General features: G+C 44.3%; 1 protein-coding gene across 1 annotated transcript in view; it reads left to right on the top strand.

The window, feature by feature from the left end:
• The window catches only part of SLC15A4 (solute carrier family 15 member 4), a 32684-nt gene that overhangs the window by 8377 nt on the left and 1837 nt on the right, over positions 1 to 22470 (top strand). The window contains exons 2-7 of the mRNA XM_054443686.2: positions 2771 to 3066; positions 7650 to 7818; positions 8291 to 8368; positions 8824 to 8992; positions 16498 to 16653; positions 18084 to 18242. Coding sequence (XP_054299661.1) covers positions 2771 to 3066; positions 7650 to 7818; positions 8291 to 8368; positions 8824 to 8992; positions 16498 to 16653; positions 18084 to 18242 — 1027 coding nt within the window. The remainder of the gene's footprint in view (positions 1 to 2770; positions 3067 to 7649; positions 7819 to 8290; positions 8369 to 8823; positions 8993 to 16497; positions 16654 to 18083; positions 18243 to 22470) is intronic.

Below are 22470 nucleotides of genomic sequence, written 5' to 3'. Positions count from 1 at the left end.
AGTGAGACTGTGGGAAGGTGTGTGCAGTGTCACTGCGGGTAATGGGAAGACCCGAGTGAGACTGTGGGAAGGTGTGTGCAGTGTCACTGCGGGTAATGGGGTCCGAGTGAGACTGTGGGAAGGTGTGTGCAGTGTCACTGTGGGTAATGGGAAGACCCGAGTGAGACTGTGGGAAGGTGTGTGCAGTGTCACTGCGGGTAATGGGACGACCCGAGTGAGACTGTGGGAAGTTGTGTGCAGTGTCACTGCGGGTAATGGGAAGATCCGAGTACATTTCAGTTATGAAATCATTTGTGCCTCTATTAAGTTTAGATATTATGTTTACTGGCCTCTTTTATGCTTGTCAAAAAATCACTTTTTTTTTTTTGTTTTCACACTTGTAGTTTTGTTTTCTCAGTAACCATTTCTCTGCTCACATTTTTCATTTTTCTTCCTGGTCCGTGTCTAGTATAGCATGAGAACTGGTGTCTACTACAGCATGAGAATTGGTGTCTAGTATAGCATGAGAATTGGTGTCCATTTTTGAGCAATATTTAAATGCATTGTGTCCTAGTGAAGAAGTGTCTTAGATGTCTAAAAAGTTCTCATCTCAAACTCTTTATTCAATAGAGTTGTCTGCATTTGGTCTAGGACCTCTGTTCAATATTGTCATAGATAGGAGAAGAGTTTAAACTCTTGAGAACATGTGATTTTCTTTTAAACTTAGATTTTTAGTTTGAAGTGGTGTTACTATATATAATTAAATTACCTGCCACCACAGTAGCCATGCTTAATCATTTGGACTTCAAACAAATCTCTTTTTGAGGAGCACACAATTTTTTTTTCTTTTGCTCTATTTCCTTTAGAGAGGAGCACACAATTTTATAAATTTTACACCTCTGATTTAATCTTTAAAAAATAGAGCTTAAAATACCATATCAAATATATGACTGCTAAAAAGATGCATGTGCTTATTGCATACCGTATCTTTCTTTTTTCTTTTGAGACAGGGCCTCTGTTGCTTAGGCTGGAGTGCAGTGGTGCCATCACAGTTCACTGCCACCTCCTCCCCAGTTCAAGGGATACTCCCACCTCAGCCTCCCAAGTAGCTGGGACTGTAGGCACACACCACCACACCTGGCTGATGTTTGTAATTTTTTGTAGAGATGGGGGTCTCTCTGTGTTCCCAGGCTGGTCTCAAACTCCTAGACCCAAGCAGTCTGCCTGCCCTGGCTTCCCAAAGTGCTGGGATTTCAGACCTGAGCCACCATGCCCAGCCGTAATTGGTTGTTTTGGCCCCATTGAGAATTTGTTATTCAGTAGAGCAGATTGTTCTGTGGATCCAGAAACTAGATCTATTATTGGAATAAGAATTTTCTAACTCTTTCATAACCTGTGACTTAAGAATGAGACAGTAGAATAGAAGTTTTTAAGACAGCAAGAGAGTGTTTTTATGAGATCCAGTATCAGCCTCTCATAAGTTTGTCAAAAATAAATTTATGAAATGAAACTCACTAGAAATGTCTCTGTCTAGTACAGGGTTCATTTGCACAGTATCTTATTTAGAGGTAAAAATCCAGGTGGGCAGAGAAGGCTTCTGCTGTGTCTGTCCCCAAATGACCTGTTCCCACTGCTTGGGCTCCATTGAGGTAGCCTCGTGAGCTCCATAAGCCTAGACGTTGCATGATTACCTCAGTGCTTTTGTTTGAGTTCAGGAAGTCAGTGATTTTTGAGCCTTTTGGAAATCCCACCCTTATCAGAATTTCTCCGATTCCACTGATAGCCTGTCTAATCTAAAAATAGCATGTGGTTTTATCTTTAGTCTGTAATTTCCTCTTTGCTTCAAGTTTACCGAGATCTCTGATTCTCAGGAGACCAGATACAGTTGGTGTGGGTGGTGGCTTGGCCTCACTGAACAAATGTCACCTGCAGTGTTTCTCTTGGGGCCTAAGCATATTTGCGGGGTGCCTCATGGTACTTGCATGTAGCTCAGTAAGGCACGGAGCTTTATAACATTGGTTCTAAAACTTACCTGTGAGTAGAAGTCACCTGGGAAGTTACTTGAAATGCAGATTCCTGGGCCCCAGAGACCGTGATTCAGTAGGTCTGGAGCGTGGGTCCTGTGACTCTGTTTCTTTTTTTTTTTTTTTTTTTTTTTTTGAGATGGAGTTTCGCTCGTCACCCAGGTGCAGTGGCACAATCTCGGCTCACTGCAACCTCCGTCTCCTGGATTCAAGCGATTCTCCTGCCTCAGCCTCCCAAGTAACTGGGATTACAGGTGCCCGCCACCATGCCTGGCTAATTTTTGTATTTTTAGTAGAGATGGTGTTTCACCATGTTGGCCAGGCTGGTCTTGGCCAGGCTGGTCTTGAACTCCATACCTCAAGTGATCCACCCACCTTGGCCTCCCAAAGTGCTGGGATTATAGATGTGAGCCACCATGCCCAGCCGACTCTTATTTTTAAAGAGCATTCCAGGTAATTCCAAGGCAAGTGGTTCAGGTACTTAGAAAAATTCTGTAGCAGGTGGTCCACATACTCGGAAAAACTCTCTAGGATTTGTTGGAATTTAGTGTAATTAAGTGAAACCTACCCAGCACCTGTAGTAATTGAAAGTGTGGGGTATGTTTTTTGTCGAGATCCGTGAATGTTTCTGTGAACACCATTTTGATTGTGTTGCACTTCTTAAAGGTTGTGATGACAACGGTAATTTTAACCACTTGACCGTATATGTTTTTCATCCTTGAAGACTGTCATATATTTTCAAGTGTCTTTCCTCCCTGTTATTTTAGGTTAAAGATCGAGGTCCGGAAGCCACTAGGAGATTTTTTAATTGGTTTTATTGGAGCATTAACCTGGGAGCGATCCTGTCGTTAGGTGGCATTGCCTATATTCAGCAGAACATCAGCTTTGTCACTGGTTATGCGATCCCCACTGTCTGCGTCGGCCTTGCTTTTGTGGTCTTCCTCTGTGGCCAGAGCGTTTTCATCACCAAGCCTCCTGATGGCAGTGCCTTCACCGACGTGTTCAAGATACTGACGTATTCCTGCTGTTCCCAGAAGCGAAGTGGAGAGCGCCAGAGTAATGGGTAAGCACTTAGTTCTCATCTCGGGCTGTTTGAAAGGACTTTATCGATCTCTTTATTAACATCCTAGCTTAGGTTTGTTGTGTGCTTATTGTGTGCTGGGCCTGGGCTGAGTGGTTTACATGTCTTCTCTCCTTTAACATTGCATTTCCCCAAGGAGGCGGGTGCGGTCTTATTATCCCATCTTAGAGACAGGCCAGTGGCCTGATTCCAGAGCTCATGCTTTAACCCCGCATTGCACTTTCTGTCACTGCTAGTGTAGACAGAAGCTCCTTTGGTGCCAGATTATAAAGGTAGAAATTTGTGGAGGGCATCGAGGAGACAGAAGACATGCTTTATACATGTTTCTTTTTATTTTAAAAAGCTTTAAAATACATTTGAATGAAAAGCTAAGTAGTTGCTTATGCTGTCAGTACCTGTCTCTGCTCTTTAAAAAGTAAGCCACTGCCTCTTACCTGAAGGTCAGCATGGGCTCCATCATACAGCGGTCAGGTCCATCATACAGTGGTCAGGTCCATCATACAGCGGTCAGGTCTGTAACTCTGATAGGAAGATGCGGTAGTAGAATGGCGAGATGCACTGAGGGTAACCAGATGATCTCATGGGACTTACCCGGTGTTAGCACCAAAGTCCCATGAACTGAGGTGTTAGAAAGGCCTGTGTCCTCAGAACCCCTCCAAGTCACTGGCCAACTGTGACTCATGTTTGCTGATGTTAGATGCCAGTTAATAAAGTCCAGAACTTCAGCCCAGGAAGAGAGCTCAGAAATGTTTGTGTTACTCTTTATTGAGGAATACTTTACAGATAGTAAAATTCACCCCTCGTATCTGTACAGTTCTGTGAATTATGCAAACTTACTCAGGTTGTGTAACCACCAGTGCAGTCAAGGCATAGATTATTTCCATCATTCCAGAGAAGTCTCTGAGACCTTTTGTAGTCAGTCCCCTCCTGGAATGTTTTGATCAACGTAGAAATGCCTGGAGGCTGCTGGGTGGGAGGCTGATCACTCAGCCATCGGAGCATCCTGTGTCTCTGAGCCGTGCACCCCATTGTGGCATGGCACTGGTTGCTGGACGTTCCTCTACAGGCCCACTCACACATCTGCCTGCCTGCGGCTTGTCTGTGTTTGTCTTACTCATGTGCTTGGAGCCATAGTGAATGTGTCTAATATTCCTTCCACGTGGTAGGTTGAAACTACACCAAAATAGCCCTGTGCGCCTACTTCTTTGCTCCTGAACATCTCTGATTTCTCCAGCTGTCCCTGTGTGGAGTTCTGGCAGATCTCACCAGTCTAGATGACCTGTTGGAAATGCCAGTGGGTCATTGTGGCATTCAGACACATAATTCAAAACTGCAAATGGTGGGACCACACTAAAGAATTTTTAGTAATTAAAGTACAGGAGGCTAAGGTGGGAGGATCACTTCAGCCCAGGAGGTCAGGTCAAGGCTGCAGTGAGCCATGGTTGCACCACTACACTGTAGCCTGGGTGACAAAGTGAGACCCTGTCTCCAAAAAAAAAAAAAAGGTAGCCCCATCTTCGCTGATACTAGTCTTTTGCCAGGGCCTTATTTGATTAGACAGAAGCAGTGTTTCAGATCCTAGAAGTCTTTTTCAGGAACAACCCTTAAAGTTTTAGTATCTGTGTGGGTGGTAGCCCACAGACATTTCTGCAAGAGAACAGCATTGTTCTGTGGACATATTTGGGTTTTAAAGCACAAATGGCAGCGTGGAGAGGGTTTGGAGTTACTTAGGAAACTGATTTCCTGTTAGGATTGTCTTTGAAAGTCTTCTTGGGCAAAAATAAGGGAAAAAAAGCGGGGGCTAGCTTGCAGAAAAGTTGATGGTCTGAAAATTCTCAAATTCCGCCATTTGTATGAACTGGCTCTGTAACCTTGGGCAGGTTACTGATCTTGCGAAGCCCAGCTTTCCTTCTTGTACAGTGGAGATGGATTCATCTCGTGGGATCACTGTGGGGCCTGAGCACAGTGATGTGTGCAAGGCCCTCAGCAGGATGCCAGGCACATGAAGGGCCCTGTCAGTGGTGACCACTGTGACGAGGGTGCCTTAAAAAAGGTGGGTCTCCAGGCTGGGTGCAGTGGCTCATGCCTGTAGTCCCAGCACTTTGGGAGGCCGAGGCGGGTGGATCACAAGGTCAGGAGATCAAGACCATCCTGGTTAACACGGTGAAACCCCGTCTCTACTAAAAATACAAAAAATTAGCTGGGCGTGGTGGTGGGTGCCTGTAGTCCCAGCTCCTGGGGAGCCTGAGGCAGGAGAATGGCGTGAACCCGGGAGGCGGAGCTTGCAGTGAGCCGAGATCGCGCCATTGCCCTCCAGCCTGGGTGACAGAGCGAGACTCCATCTCAAAAAAAAAAAAAAAAAAAAAAAAATTTGGGCCTCCAAAGCCTGAGGAAGCATGACATACCCAGCATTTTTACAGTCGTGACACTTAATTTCATCTGGCCCAATCTCAGTTTCAATCCAGGTTGATCTATGTTTTGAAGATAATATAGTGCTTGATATTAAATGAGAAATGAAGGCGTATTTGTTCAACTCATCAGACCAGAGTAGAAATGGTTCTACAGCTTTTTGAGATACATACTTCTTTGGGAATCCGTGAGAACCAGTGGACTCTTTTCCTGAAGAATACACGCACGTGCATGCGGCCTTCACAGAGACGCGGGCACAGGCATCCTGAAACTGGAGCTTGTCAACTTTTGTGGGAGGAGCAGAGGGCTCTTGTGGGTGTTCGGGTGTCACTTGTGACCGTGGCTTCGTGTTGGACCCTTGTATGTTGCAAAATAGTGCACCTAACACTATGTATAACCCAGTAAAGCTTCAGATGCATATTGATTTCACAGCTTTTAAATATTTTAATTATGTAAAGCGAAAGTAATATAACCAGTAACCTGTGTGAATGATTCTTTGTATGAAAATGGATTTGTTGTTATTTAAATGTTTTTAGTGAAACGTATTTAATATGATGTGGTAAACCACTGATAGTATCTGTATTAGGTACAAAAGGACTTTTAATTTCCTTTTTGAAAAAAAGTAGTACTTGAAGAAGTTAATGTTTTCTAGTGAAAGTATTTTATAATGTCTTTGGAATTTATTTTCACTTTTGGGTGTTTTTGTTTCTGATTATTTTCCCCCGCTAGACTAAGTCCATAAGGACAGGAGCCCTCTCCTTTAGCCCCCAGATAGAGCAATGCAAGGCCTACAGCAGGTACTCGATCAGTATTTGTTGAATCGAACTTAGTTTTCTTGTCCAAAATTTGCCTAAATTTTAAGTTATAGTTTTCTGCGCTTTTATTTTTCCCCACTCTGAATGTCCAGACTTGAAATGTTGGCTTTATAAGATAAAGAATTTAAAATACTGGCACCATAGTAAAATGGGACATGAGTTAATAAACTAGAAAGCTGACAGGTGCCAATTCTGTTGGCTTCCCACAGTTAAACACAATCTTAATGGGAGTTAACTCTCTCCTGGTACTTCCGGCTTTAGGGAATAGTGTGCACTTTGTTTTCCCATTTTACCCCTGAGATCCTTGGTGCCCGTTCCCCATTAGAGTGTTTTGGAGCTGGGAGAGAGTGTGGAGCTGTCTAGTGGGGCCTGTTCATTTTCTAAATAATGAAGCAGGCCCAGAGCAAGTAAGTGAAACTCGTTAGTACAAGAGCTGGGAATGCCAGGTCCATGTTCCTGCTGTGACCGGCAGATGTGAGGGCAGTGGCAGGGAGTGGAGGGGCAGTGGTGTCCTGCAGGGGTCAGGGCCTCAGGCTGTAAAGCCAAGACTGCCTGGGTCCAAGTCCTGGCCATACCTCGGGCATGCTTCTCACTCTCTGTGCCCAGGCATCTTCCTCTGTGCAATAGGGCCCTGAAGAGTTTTAACACCACATGGTTAATGAGGGAGCATATGGGACATGGTGCACTGGGCACTCCCTGTTTCCTACTGTCAGAGGACAGAGCCAGGGGCATTCTCCTCTCATCACCACCAGCACTGCCCTCCCCCACAGCTCTTCCTTAATCCAAGAGCTGACAGCTTTCCTCCTAGAATAGAAGCCTGCCTCAGTCCTGCCAGTGACTCAGTTTAAACCAGCAGGGTTTTATTAACAGCGTTGGTATTGGCTGTCAGGTCTTGATGTTTGATAAATTAGCTGATTAAAAATTCACACAATCCAGTGCATTTTTTCATATGCTATCCAGTGGTGTAGCTGGTGTCCTTCCCAGTGTCAGGTAGAGCTGCAGACTCTCCCCAAGCGGAGATTGCCGAGCCGGCAGCTGCGCTGGGGCTCAGCTCAGCCGTGGTTCACACTGTCGTCACAGATCTTCCAGCCACGCTAAAATTACAGTAGCCCAATTGCACTTTGACTAGAAAGTCCCTTTGTCAGCTGTTTCAGTACATTCTGTGACATTTATAAATAATTTAGGTAGCTGTGTTGGGTGTGTACAATTAGTAAGTGATGGAATGAGTTGAAGCAGATTCAATACAGTGAGCTGGTTTCTTACCTCCAAACTTGATTTGTGACCAAATAATTGATTGCTGGGAGGGGAAGAAAACTAATTCCTTCATTTTATTTCCCAAAGTGAAGGCATTGGAGTCTTTCAGCAATCTTCTAAACAAAGTCTGTTTGATTCATGTAAGATGTCTCATGGTGGGCCATTTACAGAAGAGAAAGTGGAAGATGTGAAAGCTCTGGTCAAGATTGTCCCTGTTTTCTTGGCTTTGATACCTTACTGGACAGTGTATTTCCAAGTGAGTGGTGACAAACAGGTTTAATTTCCTTTATCTCCTATGAAGTCTTACCCTAGCACTTGTTTTGGCCATTTCTAAAGTAGTTAGGACTAGGTGATTTTTTTTCCATGAGTCTACAGAATCTTGGAATTTTTGGTTTTAGTTATGGAGTCATTTTGGCTGCTTTAACTATGTTTAAATAAAGCCTCTCTGAAAAAGAAGCTGACAACAGGTATGCTTCTGGTTTTTCAGGCCCCTCTTGTTAATGTAATTTCTCCTTTGGATAACTGGCCATTCTTTTTCAAAACTGATCTCCAGAGGACTTTACAATGACCAAATCATTGACCTGTCTGTTTTCAAACTAGAGCCATTGTCTGTTTCTGGGAGTCACTGCTGTGTCGCATCTCAGAGTCTAGTAGGGGAGGGGCAAGATGCTTAGAGTGTTTGAGAGCACGGTTGGTTCACATATAATGATACTGTTTTTTATACCTAGATGCAGACAACGTATGTTTTACAGAGTCTTCATTTGAGGATTCCAGAAATTTCAAACATTACAACCACCCCTCACACGGTAGGAACAATTGTGATGATCTGAAAATTGTCATTTTGGGCTTATGTAGTAAATGGATTCCTTCTACCAACTGTAAATGTTTTATAAATGTTAACAACGCCAACACAAAAGCATTGTTATTGAAATAGAGTTTTTACTTATTTTAGAGAATATTTTTTCATTGGTTGTGTCAATAGCTAGATTAGGTTGACTAACATCAATTCAACATTACTTAGTATTTTTCACCTGATTATTTTCCCCTCAAAACACGTTTCCCCTCAAAACATGAAAAGCAAATGCAGATTCATTTAGAAAGAAATCTTTTCCCTGTTCTGTTGTCTCTAAACTGAAGAGGTTGTACCTTGTGGAGAGGAACTGTTCTTTACATGCATTTCTCCCATTGAGACGTTGGTTCTCTAGACAGGTGATGGCCTGTATTGTGGGTGGTAAACGCCTCCTCCTGTGTTTCACCGCAGCTCCCTGCAGCCTGGCTGACCATGTTTGATGCTGTGCTCATCCTCCTGCTCATCCCTCTGAAGGACAAACTGGTCGATCCCATTTTGAGAAGACACGGCCTGCTCCCATCCTCCCTGAAGAGGATCGCCGTGGGCATGTTCTTTGTCATGTGCTCGGCCTTTGCTGCAGGTAAGAGGCATTCTGCTCCGTTCCTCCTCAGGCCTGACTGCAGCAGTTGCGGATTCAGAATATAGTGTTCACACCCAGTCATGCCCCAGGTTGTTCAGGAAGTGCATGTCTGTAAAAGAGGATGTGTATCAGTTATTTTACAGCACTAATCCTTTATTTTAAAGTTTAAGATTATTTTCCTAAGGATACATCATTTTTCTTCTGCTACTAAAACCTTTGGGTTGCTCTGAAAAGTGACGTTTGGACTGAGTTAAAGGGAGGTTTTTCTCTACCTACTGATTTAGAATTAGGCTATTGAATGCTGAATAAATGAATTTTTATAAATTAAAGGTACTATATCATTCTCAAGGATGGGAATTCCACCTTCAGATTACTAACCTTAGGTTTATTAACAAGTGTCAGGGTGCCTGTGAGTCCTTTGAATTTTTTATGTAAAATTCTGTGTGCATTTTTCTGGTGACAAAAATGTTTCTAGATTGTTACAGGCTCATGGGCAGCATCTCCTCCCCCTACAAATAAACCTGATAAGAACGAATGCCTAAGTCTCTAAACTCTGATGAGGAGAGTTATCCTTTTGAGGGTTTCTATTCTGTTTTCATAATTTTTATGTGCTGAAATGAGTTGTTTATCTTTTGCTGTTAAAGCTGGGTATTGCTGACTTTCTCAATTATTTTGGAGTTTTCCCTTCATTAACATTTGAAAATTATTGAATGATAAAACAGCTTAGTTACATAATAAGAAAAGTTGATATTCTTGAACCAACTATGTATTATCTGCTGTTATGAGGAATTCAGTGTTAAGCACTGCTGAAATGGAATTTAATATTCTCAAACAATGCTGCCTTCATAGCAGCCTTCATCTACTTTTGCCAGACTGAATATATTGATATAGTACTTAATAGGTTTAAAGAAATTAGTCCCTGGGCTTAAGAAATCTCTATTCTAGAGACTGGGACATTTTAGAAGACTATTGCATTTTCTTTTGTTCAAATAGATAATTAAAGTGAGATCATGTCTGAATGAAGTTTTTGCTGTGCCTTCTTTATAATTCAGCCTCTCTTCCAGAGCTGTGACACATGGGGAAATAAGCATGGGCAGAGAAGAACTGCATCATCGCAGGGCTCTAGCTGCAGGCTGCAGTTCAGCAGAGTGCGCATGCAGAAGGGCTGTCTGCAGGAAGTCTTTGCACTGGAGGCTGTGTCTGCCTGTCTGTCCTACCTCCCCAAAGCGCAGGCTCAGCTTTGGCCTCAGATCTCTCTCTCCCCCCGGGGCTGGAGTGCCTTCTCTGTGCCCGGTCACCACACTGGTTGATGCCAAGGAAGGGAGTCCTCATTCCCTCCCTGCGGGAAAGGAGACGTCCTTGGTTTCCGGAGGCTTTTCCAGTAGTTACTTGGTTTGGGCTCCTTTCCCAACATCCTCTCTTTCAGTTTCATAAATGGCTGAATCACTTCTGTGGGCTGCCTTGAGAGCCATGCAGTCCATTCTGGTGGTTTCTGTGTGTGTTTATGCAGGACACAAGTGCCAGACCAGTCACTGTTGAGATTTCCCCATCGCACTCCGTCAGTTCTGTCTTTAAAAAGCGCTGGCAGGCTGGGCGCGGTGGCTCACACCTGTCATCCCAGTACTTCAGGAGGCCAAGGCAGGTGGATCACAAGGTCAGGAGTTTGAGTCCAGCCTGGCCAATGTGGTGAAACCCCGTCTCTACTAAAAATACAAAAATTAGCTGGCCATGGTGGCGGGTGCCTGTGGTCCGAGCTACTCGGGAGGCTGAGGCAGGAAAGTCGCTTGAACCGGGAGGCGGAGGTTGCAGTGAGCCGAGATCGCACCACTGCACTCCAGCCTGGTGACAGAGCAAGACTCCGTCTCAAAAAAAAAAAAAAAAAGCGCTAGCAAAATCCACAGGACATCAAGTCCGGTACGTACTGACTGGAGTCAGGCAGCCTCTGCACAGTGCTTGCCTTCTTACTGAGTGTTGGCACCTGTGGGGAGGCATGCGCTCTGACCTAGTGTGACGGCAGCAGCTCCAGAGCCTCTGAATTGGTGACATGGAAGTGGAAAATTCGCAGCATGTGTGCGTTCTGAAACAGGCGTTCTTTCCCAAGTGACCCAGTGTTGGGAAGAAGCTTTACCCGCCAGTAGTTGGGAAGAGTTACATATATCTTATAACTTGACATGCGTACAATCTATTAAATTTAATAAAACACCTGCCCATATTTGATGCGGTTTCATTCCCAGCTCTAGTGAGTATTATTTAGAGACGTTAATGGTCTTTGAGTAGAGATTTGAAACCATCATAGCAAACCAAAATTTTAATGGGAAAGAACCTTGATTTTGCTTATAGCTTACCACCTCCACCCATAATAAATCTACACTCATAATAAATCTACACCCATAATAAATGATTTTTTTTCTGTTAATCTTTTCTTAGCTGAAGGGTTGAAAAATGGTATATTATTGTTTTAACATATGTTATTAGTGACGTTTAAGATTCTTTCCCAAAATTTATCAAACTCTATCATCTTAGGTGGGTCATGGTTTACCTGGATCCCCACAGAATATAACTGTACATGGTTATATTCTGTGTACAGTTTGTTTTGTACCCATTTTTCTAATAGGTTTTTCTTTTTTGTGTTGTTACATAGTAGATCATGATTATTCAAGGATTTGAGATTTTTATCTCTTAGCTTATGGATTTTTTTCCCATTTAAAAGATTTTCCCTTGGGAGACCAAGGCGAGTAGATCACCTGAGGTTGGGAGTTTGAGACCAGCCTGGCCAACATGGTGAAACCCCATCTCTACTAAAAATACTAAAATTAGCCATGTGTGGTGGTGCATGCCTTTAATCCCAGCTACTCGGAGGCTGAGGTATGAGAATCATTTGAACTCAGGAGGTGGAGGTTGCAGTGAGCCAAGATCATGCCGTTGCACTCCAGTCTGGGCAACAGAGTGAGACTCCGTCTCAAAAAAAAAAAAAAAAATTTCTTATAATTTTATTTATGGAATCTTGGAAAGTTTTATACATTTCTTTAGATTCTCTACCTTTTATGTTAGGTTTATTCCTAACTACTTTATGTATTTTCAGTTCCTCATATATGGGATTTTATAAAATTCTGTGAGTTTCAGTGAACTATTTTCAAATGGTCATTCTTTGTCTTCAAATAATATAGTTTCTTTTTCTGTCTTTGTAATAATTATATCTCTCTTTCTGTTTTTCTTTGATTCAACGTTAGTCTCATCCTTGATTTTAATGGGACTGCCACTAGTAGCTCACAGTTAAGTTGAAACTGTATCATTGCCTGTTAAAGTAGGTATTTGTGATGACATTAAACATCTAGCCAGCATGAAGGTTGGATTTTTTTGGCAGGGTATCCAAGGATAATTGCATCTCCCCCCAGCTGCCTTTGGCTTCTCATGTATTTCATTTATATTATTGTATTAGCTTCCTGATATTTAACTATTCCTGCGTTTTAGAAAACAAACCCTGTTTGTTAAAAGAGGCTGATGTTGATCATCTGACCTGACTCTGCTGCTGTATCATTGAGCGCGTGTGCATCTGTATCTAGAATTGGCCTTGGTCTGTGGTTGTTTTTGGCAGGTTTCGATGGGGTGATACAGATTCTTAAAAAGAGTTGGTATACTCTCTTTTTCTCTGTAGGCCAGAGAATATTTTAAGGGGACAATAATTATCTTTCTGTTCTCAAGGAGTTCCAAGCATTTGCCTGGCGTGAAGTCATCTTGAGTCCATTACCTCTCTGAGAGGAAATTTGTTTGATAACTTTTTCATTTTCAAGACAGGGTCTCCTTCCCATCACCCAGGCTGGAGTGCAGTGGCGTGATCTCAGCTCACTGCAACCTCCGCCTCCCTGGTTCAAGCGATTCTCCTGCCTCAGCCTCCCCAGTAGCTGGGATTACAGGCGCCTGCCATCACGCTAGGCTAATTTTTGTATTTTTAGTAGAGACGGAGTTTCACCGTATTGGCCAGGCTGGTCTCAAACTCCTGACCTTGTGATCTGTCCACCTTGGCCTCCCAAAGTGCTGGGATTACAGGCATGAGCCACTGGGCCTGGCTTTCATTCATTTTTACTTATTCTATTCTATTTAATAATGAAAAGATAATTTAATGCTATTAATTTACTTGTTGTTACTACTTTGGTCAGTTCTTGTGTGCTTTGATTTGTTTTAATGTTCTCTTGTTTTCTGTGAATATTGAAACTGGTTTTGGTTTTCTTTTTGACCTAAGACTAATTTCAGATAATTTTTAGGTTTTACCATATTGATGTTTTTGTTTATACTTTTGTTAATGATGGCAAATTTTGTTGAGTCAGGAGAGATTATGGCTTTTATAATTCCTGCATTGGGGATTTCAAGGCTTCCTTTATGGCCAGATATCACTCTCTAAAAATGTTGTAGGTGAATAGGATGATTCATATATTGTAATACTACCAACGATATATTAATTAGGTCTTTTACAGCAGGAGTCTTAAACTCCAATACTGGCAGTGGGCCTGAGGCCATGTGGATGAGTGCGTGGTCCAAGAATAACACAGTGGGTCTGTGGTGAATGGGAAGGCACAGGCAGGTCCTGTCCAAACACTTTCTAAAACACCATGTGGGCTTAAAACATAAGCCTGTCAAAACAGAGCTCCACGAGGACCCAGATCTTTGTGTCTGTCCCATTCATCGTGTCGTCCCGGACATGTTGTAAGCCTCAGGAATTATTTGTTGTCACGAAGTCGGTCTGGGGCCTTGCTTTCTGTTTGTGTCTGTAGTTTGTAAACTTTATGTCAAATAAAGCTGTATTTTTTTTTTCGTCTGCTTGTTCTGACAAGGACAAAAAGAAGTGTATTCCTGTGAGATTCTAGCAGCCGGATGGTATTTTAATTCACATTAAAGTTCATGATTTGTGTTTTATCTGGATACTATGTGTCATCCATAGTGAAACAGCCATTTGATTGGAAGGTAGCGCATGTGGCATCGTTGAGAGCCGGCTGTGAAGCCTGGCCTCAGCTCTGCCACTTGTCTCCAAGTCTCATTTTCCTCATCATCAAATGAGCTTGCGTTATTTCTCCCCCCGGCTTACTGTGAGTAATAAATGAGGTGCTGTCTGTGAATCCATCAACAAAAGCGGCTCATCACACAAGGAACAATTCATACATGGCACCTATTGGTTATTTTGGTTTTTGATTCTTTTTCTCTCTTGGTATTTTTGTTGTCACCTCTTCCCTTTATGATTGTTTGTCTGATACATCCTGGCCTGTCCTCTCCTTTATTTACAATCTTTGGGTTATATTATGCTTTAGTTCTGTGTATTAACCGTAATACTCAGTTTTGTTTATTTTTTGAACTGATGTAAGTGGATGACTTTTGTCTGAAGGATTTGGCTCATTTATCCTGACTGCTGTGTTGATTATCCAGCGTTGCATCCCATGCTTGTTTTTACTGGGTGCCCCCTTGCCATGTCACTGTCACTCAGCCTGAACCCTGCTGCTTTTCGGCCTGTCCCAGCCTCTCCAGGGCTCTCAGTTGTTCCCAGGCAGGGTCACTTTCCCCATTGGCTCTGCCTCTCCGCCTCGCTCGTGACTGAGGGCACCCGTCCCCATCCTGGTTTCTGCAGTGTCGGCTGTGCGTGCACCTCTGCTGCTGCTCATCTCTGCTAACAGTCTCAACAATAATCAGGCTTATTTGTTTTCTCATTTTCTCTTCTCCTAATTCTTGATCTCATCATTTGTGTCTCTCTTAAGGCAACATCCCCTTAATTTCTTTGTTACCTTTTTCATCCTTAGTCTTCAGAGTCTGTGTTTTCTTGAATAATAAGATGAGTTCTCTGGTAGAACTATGCCAGTAGCAATAGTAGTATCTTTCCCATTCAGGTTATAAAATCTACTTATTGTCCTCCGCATGAGTAACCTTCCCTTGTCCTGCCCCCTGCAGACACTTTGGTGTCGTCCTATGGCTCTCCTCCTGTCCTGTGAAGGAGAAAAGTGGTATTCAGCTTTCGTGTTTATTTCCAAAATTGACCTGAATTTCTGCTTGAGTTGCATTGGTTCTGTTCCCATTCAAGGAGTGGGGACCAGTGTAGTCAGCTACGGTCCCAGGGGAGCAGGCGGGAGCTGGCGACCTCGGGTGTCTAGGGGAAGCCATTGCCGCACAGTTCATTCTTGGTGTTTGAAGGCGCTGATACCAGGTCTAGAGGTGCAGCGCTATGGTTGCTGTCAGCTGCCCTGTCAGGGAGGAAGGCTGTCATTTGGGGACAGTCCCTATTGTCACTACCAGCCTTGCCTGATTAAGATGCCCTCAGATGCCCTTTCCAGAGCAACTAAGGCTCTAAATAGTTTGCTGCCCTTGCCTGGGTCTGCGTTTATGTTTCGCCCGTGGAGGGTGCAGTGGAAGGATTGGGTTTCCCTTGACACTCTTCCAGGGTGGGGCTGCAGGTTTTCTGATGGAAGTAAGCTGTGGGTTGGCTCGAAGGTCTCTCTCTACCTTGATCCTGAAGAATGTTTTCACTTTGCTTGGCATTTCAGTTGAGATTTGAGGTGGAAATTCCAGAGTTTGTCTTCTCATCGCCCTATGAATCATATCCTGGTCCTTTCTCATGCTCAGGTTTTAGAAGGAACATTTTTAATATCTTCATTCCATTGCCCTCTGATCAGACCTTTCTTCATAGTCGTGTTTTAAAATAAGCATATCTTTACATACGCTTTAAATATTAGGGCCTGTGACCTAATTTGCAATAAGAATTCTTTATCAAATAAAACTTGGTGGTATCTTTAACCTAAGGACTTGGACCTGCAAATAGATGCTTTAACACTTTATTTCCGTTGGTTGATTTTTGTTTATAGAGTAGGAGCAGCCGTCCTTGCTTGTTTTTCTTATGTCTTTCTGTTACACTTGATAGGTGACCAGTAACTTAGCCTGCACCTGCAGTGAGATCTCAGTGCTGCTGAGAGCAGAGGTTGATTTGTGAAGTCAGCTTACTTTGTTGCAAAGATTAAGCCTACCCTATGCAGAGAAACCAACATCATCATCATCATCATTATTATCATCATTTGTTGTTATAATAATAAATCAATAGAACACTTTCGATCCATCACTATGATTGGAAGAAATCTCAGTATTACCTGCTGTTAGGTAAAATAGCACTACTGTTAATTCTACAGTAGGACTATTTAACTTTCTCCTACTCCCCTTTGTAAGAGACAAAAGAGGTATGGGTGAGCAATCCAGATATTTGAGGATTAAATGAAACATATTGAACATCTGATTTTATATAAGATGCTGTAAACAGCCGAAGTGAAATAGGTGTGCTGTGCCATGACCTCCACTCAGCCTGCTTAGGAGGCTGAAGGCTGGGGGCCTATTAGTCCTGGGGGAAGCTGTGATTAGACATGGTCCTTTCACGCATCAGAATCACGTTCGCTACGAAGTCTTGTAGCAAACATCAGATTTTTAGATTAACTGTAAATGTTAATAAATGAATATTACACTAACCTACTTTTGAATTCTAGGAATTTTGGAGAGTAAAAGGCTGAACCTTGTTAAAGAGAAAACCATTAATCAGACCATCGGCAACGTCGTCTACCATGCTGCCGATCTGTCACTGTGGTGGCAGGTGCCGCAGTACGTGCTGATCGGGATCAGCGAGATCTTTGCAAGTATCGCAGGTGAGGACCTTTAGTGCCGGAGGTGTCTGAGTCCAGGCACAAGCATGAGCGCTCTGGCATTCTGACTGTGCTGTTGGAATATGTTGAGACAAGGATAGCACAGCACTTCTGTAGTTTTTGGCAATGTGTGGTTTAGAATATGAATCGCTAGGTAAACACACCAGTGCTGAGGTTCTCCTTTCTTTGTGTAAAAACAGTATCGCAAAATATTTTCATGAAAGTTTGTTAACTACCCTATAAGTGCCACAGGACAGAGAAGAAGAAAGCAATTGTGGTTGGATAGTTCCCAGCGGAGCCCTCAGCCATGCTGCCGTGTTGGCTGGGCTGAGCTCACAGCTCTCAGTGCGCTTCGTTTAGATGTACGTAAAGAAGCAGATCTAATTTTTAGAAACGTGTTCTCACAGGCCTCCCTTTTCCTATTAGTGAGATCCTGCAGTGGTTGAACAAGTGTATTCTGGGCAGATCTGTCCGGCTGCTGAGAGTGAGAGAGAAGAGAAAATGAGTGATATGCAGAGGTGGATGGATGTGTGGGTGTAGTAGTCAGTGGTGGTTTTCACTGTAGAAAACTCATCCAGAATTGGCTAATGAATTTGTAAAGGGGATAAATCACAACGGAATGGACTTGTGTATTCAAATCTCCGTGTCTAGTTATGAAAATCTAAATTTATAGATGAGCCTGCCAAAATAGTTTTGAAGTGTATTTCCCGTGGCGTGGTGGCTCACACCTGTAACCCCAGCACTTTAGGAGGCCGAGGCGGGTGCATCACCTGAGGTCGGGAGTTCGAGACCAGCCTGGCCGACATGGTGAATCCCTGTCTCTACTAAAAATACAAAAAATTAGCCAGGCATGGTGGCATGCACCTGTAATCCCAGCTACTCGGGAGGCTGAGGCAGGAGAATCGCTTGAACCAGGGAGGCGGAAGTTGCGGTGAGCCAAGATCGTGCCATTGCACTCCAGCCTGGGCAACAAGAGCAAAACTCCGTCTCAACAAAAAAAAAGATAAAGTATATTGCCTTTGAAATAGAATCCTTACGGAGATTTCCCAGTTTAGTGTGTGTACTTAGTTTTCAAACACTCATTCCTTGACAATATAGGACAATTTTTTCTTTAATCTCTTTAAGGAACACAAAAGTCTAAGAGCCAACAAATCACATTACTTTTAAGCTTGAGAGCAAGGAATTTAACTTTCTGCTCATTGAATTTATTAGGAATTGTCCTAATGGCTAGGAGAATGAACAGTTGACCCATAGCCATTGATTTCTTGATCACTAGTAAGCATCGTCCTCCTAGTAGAAAAGAGGTTGTACCTGTCTGCAGGACTCAGTCCCTAGGAGACCCCACGCTTCCTCTGCTATATTAGGTAAAAGCATTGATCCCATGTGTTAAAGTGCCCCTTTCACAAAAACGACCCTCCCTTTTCTTTCCTCAGGCCTGGAATTTGCATACTCAGCTGCCCCCAAGTCCATGCAGAGTGCCATAATGGGCTTGTTCTTTTTCTTCTCTGGCGTTGGGTCATTTGTGGGTTCTGGACTGCTGGCGCTGGTGTCTATCAAAGCCATTGGATGGATGAGCAGCCACACAGACTTTGGTAAGAACCAGCATCCTGTCCCTTTTGAAAATAGCCAGTGACGGGGAGGCGCGGGCACTCAGGAGATGGCTGAGTGAGCGGAGGTGTTTTCACGTGGGTGGCCTGTCCCGAGCTGCCTGTCCAGCGCTCCTTCCACAGCACTGCTCTGTGCTGCTTGCATCACTTTGTTTCCTTACATCGTGAACGGTTTTCAAGAGACAAGCAGGTCTCTCTTCTCATCCCAGGGGCTAAGCCTGCCCTGGCCACAGCCCGGCGAGCAGCTGCTGCAGCCACCACTCCTTATGGGGATGTCCTTGACGGACAGGCACCTTCTCCACCCCCGTCCAGCACAGTCTTCGTGAGGCAGCTGAATCTGCACCCCAAGCTTCCCTTTTTTTAACTTGGTGGTGTACTTTCGTTCTCTTTTCCTAACAGTACCTTTTCTGATATGAAAAAGACAAGATAGATTGTAAGTTACTTTTGAAAGTAAACATATTACTCGTGATCAATCATAATGGGTTTTTACAATTAATACCAGTAGGTGGCATCTTGAGTGTTGAACAGAACCACTCATAAAAGATGAGTTTTGCTTTCTCCAGGTTTACGATGCTTTTAAATGGACCCAGCAAGTGAAGGTTTCTTCTTTCTTTTCCTTTGTAAAAATATTTTATCTACAAAACAACCTTGTTACTTTTTCTTGTATAATCATGTGGCATTTGCTCTGGTCTAGTAGTACTTAGCCACTTTTAGGTTACAAATCCCCTTGAGAATCTGATGAACGTTTGGGGACTTTTCTGCAGAAATTGCAGAATTCCCAGAGTCCTTCCATGAGTATAGGCCTGTGGAGTCCTAATGTAAGGCCCACAACTCCAAGCCACCAATGTCCCCTGGACACTTATCACCGATGTTTTCTGGCTGTGGGTGCCACCTCCGTGGCCAGCTCAGGGCTGCTTGCTCTGAGGAGGGCAAGTGGATTTGGGGCTGGTGTTTCATTCCCGCCTTCTCCTGAAGATGAACAGCCCGAGGAGTAAGATCCTCTTGTAGTACGTGGGACAGACTTCCTTCAAAGAAACACCAAAGTCCATAGCTCTGAAGATGAAGATTCTGGTTCTTGGTTTTTGTTTTATCTTTAAATGTGTCATAAAGGATTGGCTGGTCATTCTCGTTGCTTTCTAGTCATTTAATCCTCATTCTTAATTTAATTTCACATCTCAGAGTTGACCTTTCATTCATCATTTCTGTCTGACAGGTTGTTTGTGGACTTCCCCTGCATTGGTGCACTCAGGGCGAGTGTGCTGGGGATGGGCCAGGATCTGTCTGTTGTTCTCAAGAATGGGAAGTGTTTCATGAAGGAGGTGTGTTTGCCAGCAGCCCCCAGGCTGTGCCCCCCGGCTGCATGGCAGCCTCCTTGGTTCACACCAGTAAGGAGAGTTGGAGCTCATCTGTCGAGCAGCCCTTGGCATCCTGGGTGGAGAAATAAAGGCTGTGACATGGGAAATCCACAGGAAGCCCGCCCCTCAGAGAGAGTTCTCCCTGAATTTGTGTGGCCTTGGAAGGAGCAGCAGCTCTCAGGCCAGGTTCCAGGGGTGTCTGTGCCCCCCTTATCCCTGGCCCTGCCTCAGCATCTCATGACCGACACGGGAAATAGCTTTCTGGAAAGTCACAGCACTGTGAAGGGAGAGTCCCCAGAGTTTTGTTACATTGTTTTTTTCTTACCCACCTCCCAGCAGGCTCCTTTTATTAGTGTTATTTAAGCTGGGGAGAAGGTGCATACCATAGTAAAGGTCTCTAATCTTAAGCGCAGCTTGCTGTATTTGCAGTCTGGATCTCAGTGGAGGAACTTTTGGAAGCCCTCCTTGCCTCTCTCAGTTTACTGCCCACCCCTAGAAGGTAAACCTGTACTATTCCAGCGTTGGCCCCCACAGGTTACCCTCGCCTGTCCTATGCTGGGCTGTGGCTGTCTCCTTTCACTTAGCACTTCTGTCTGTGAGTGTCTCCCCTGTGCTTCTGAGTACTGCTCCTTTGTACGAGCCATCGCGAGGCATTTATCCATGCTGTTGTCAGTGGGTGCCCGGATGTTGGCAGTGTGGGGCTGTTGTGAATACCTGTCCTGCCTGTGCGCCTGGGGGGCAGGTGTGCTCGTTCCTCGGGGACCCAAGAGCCTGTCTTGTCAAATGTCAAAACCCTAGTGTTTGCCATCTTCCTGTGTAATTATCCTTCTGTCTGTGAAGAGGCTCAGGAATGCACAGGAGGTTTTCTCCCAGGCGACTTAGGCGTTTCCGAATACCCTGTGTAATGCCACCCTGAGACAGACCCTGACGAAGCATGGTGTGTCTGCCGGCGGGCTCAGACCGCACCTCCACTCTCGCAGGGCTGCGCAGCCTTCAGTTCATGTGGCCTCAGCCTTCAGTTCACGTGGCCTGCCAGCTTTAGCTCGGGAAGTTTTCAGTGACTGGTACATTTGGGGAGACTTGTATTTCAAAATAGGCACATAAAATGATGTCATTGATATTTTGATGACAACCTCGTCTCAGTAGCGTCAAATGCCAGTGTTGGGACAGCAGTGACAGCTAGTGCCAGGCTCCAGGAAGCTGGGGTTTGCCTTTCCACTGAGTGTCCAGGACAGAGCCTGGTAAGTCGTAAGGGTTGAATGAATAGTGTAAAACATCTGCCGAAAAAAATAAAGCTTTAGACTGGTAGAATTCAGGGTGTTAGCAGCTGTCTTTCTAAATCAGTAGACACAGGAAATTATCTTCTTTAATTGGTGTGAATGAGCATTCTTTAAAAATGTGTGAGATCTCACCATACAGATGTGTGGGGTTTTTTTTTTTTTTTTTTTGAGATGGAGTTTCACGTTTGTTCCCCTGGCTGGAGTGCAGTGGCACGATCTTGGCTCACTGCAACCTTTCACCTCCTGGGTTCAAGTAACGATTCTCTGGCCTCAGCCTCCCAAGCATCTGAGATTACAGGCGCTAGCCACCACACCTGGCTAATTTTTGTGTTTTTAGTAGAGACGGGGTTTCATCATGTTGGCCAGGCTGGTTTTGAATTCCTGACCTCAGTTGATCCACCCACCTTGGCCTCCCAAAGTGCCGGGATTATAGTTATAAGCCACTGCGCCCGGCCCAGACGCGTATTATATTGTGTTTATTTGATAAATGCACTGTTGAACATGCAATATATGTTCAGATAGAAAAAGGAAGTGCCAGAATAACCCAGCTTTAAAAAGGTCTTCAGAAGAAAGGGAGTCTCACTTTTTAAAATAAACAAATGAGAAAGTGTTTTTGAAGAGGAGCAGAAAATGGAGCAACTTGATTCCAAAGCACTCGCTCCCCTCGTGATGTTGCCGGCCACATGCGCCTGCGACCTCGTGCAGAAACATGCAGCAGTGCTTTCCAGCCGGTGGCAGGTGATGTACATGGTACGGAGACAGAGGGACGGACATGGTGGCAGGAGCAGCCATGGTGGAGAGCACAGGGCGACACTCGGCTTGGCCTGGATGATCAGTCATGACGAGCTAAAGTCCTGCCGTTTTCTGCTCACACGTCATTCCCACGTCTGCACATTGAGTGGTGATGTTAGCCGGTGCTGGCTAAACTCTGTTCTCTGGTGGAGAGACTGCCAGTTTGCAGAGTGGACAGTTCCAGACCTCTGTGAAAGGGGGATTATGACCGTGGCACGTGGTGCCAGCACCCTCACCGTGTCCAGACTCCCTCTTGAGTGCCTTTCTGAAATGCTGCTCCTCAGCGCTTTCCCCATTTTACAGATGGGGGAACTGAGCACAGAGATCTCAGAGGCCGGATTCAAGCCTTATCGCTTGAGCTGCATGGTCCATGACCTTAGCCTCTGTGCTGTCCAGCCTGCTTGGGATGCAAACGTTGCATGTAAAATGCCTCCATAGTGCCCGGGACTGGGTTGGGTATTCATTGTATGCTAACTCTTTGTATTAAAGTATGCAGAGGTATCTGCTTGTGTCAGTTTGAGGATGCTAAAACCTGAACATGTTTAAGACACATTCAAAAACCAGCTCATCAATTCCTTTGATATATTGTCCAGCTGTCGGCCCTGGTGTCTTGGATGTGTTGTTTCCCGTCAGCGACCCATGCAGTGAATCCAGAATTCACGATGTTCAGGCTGTGTCATAGTGCAATCTGTGATGCTAAAAAGTGCACAGGTTCTATAGCCAAGTTATAAAGACATTCACCTCAGGATTCGATCAGGAGATAGTCAGGCGCTCTTTTGTTATCTT

This window comes from Pongo pygmaeus, chromosome 10 (assembly GCF_028885625.2).
Source record: "Pongo pygmaeus isolate AG05252 chromosome 10, NHGRI_mPonPyg2-v2.0_pri, whole genome shotgun sequence".
Taxonomy (NCBI): Eukaryota; Metazoa; Chordata; class Mammalia; order Primates; family Hominidae; genus Pongo; species Pongo pygmaeus.
Note: the sequence above shows the minus strand (reverse complement) of the source record. Positions and strands in the feature narration are given on the sequence as shown.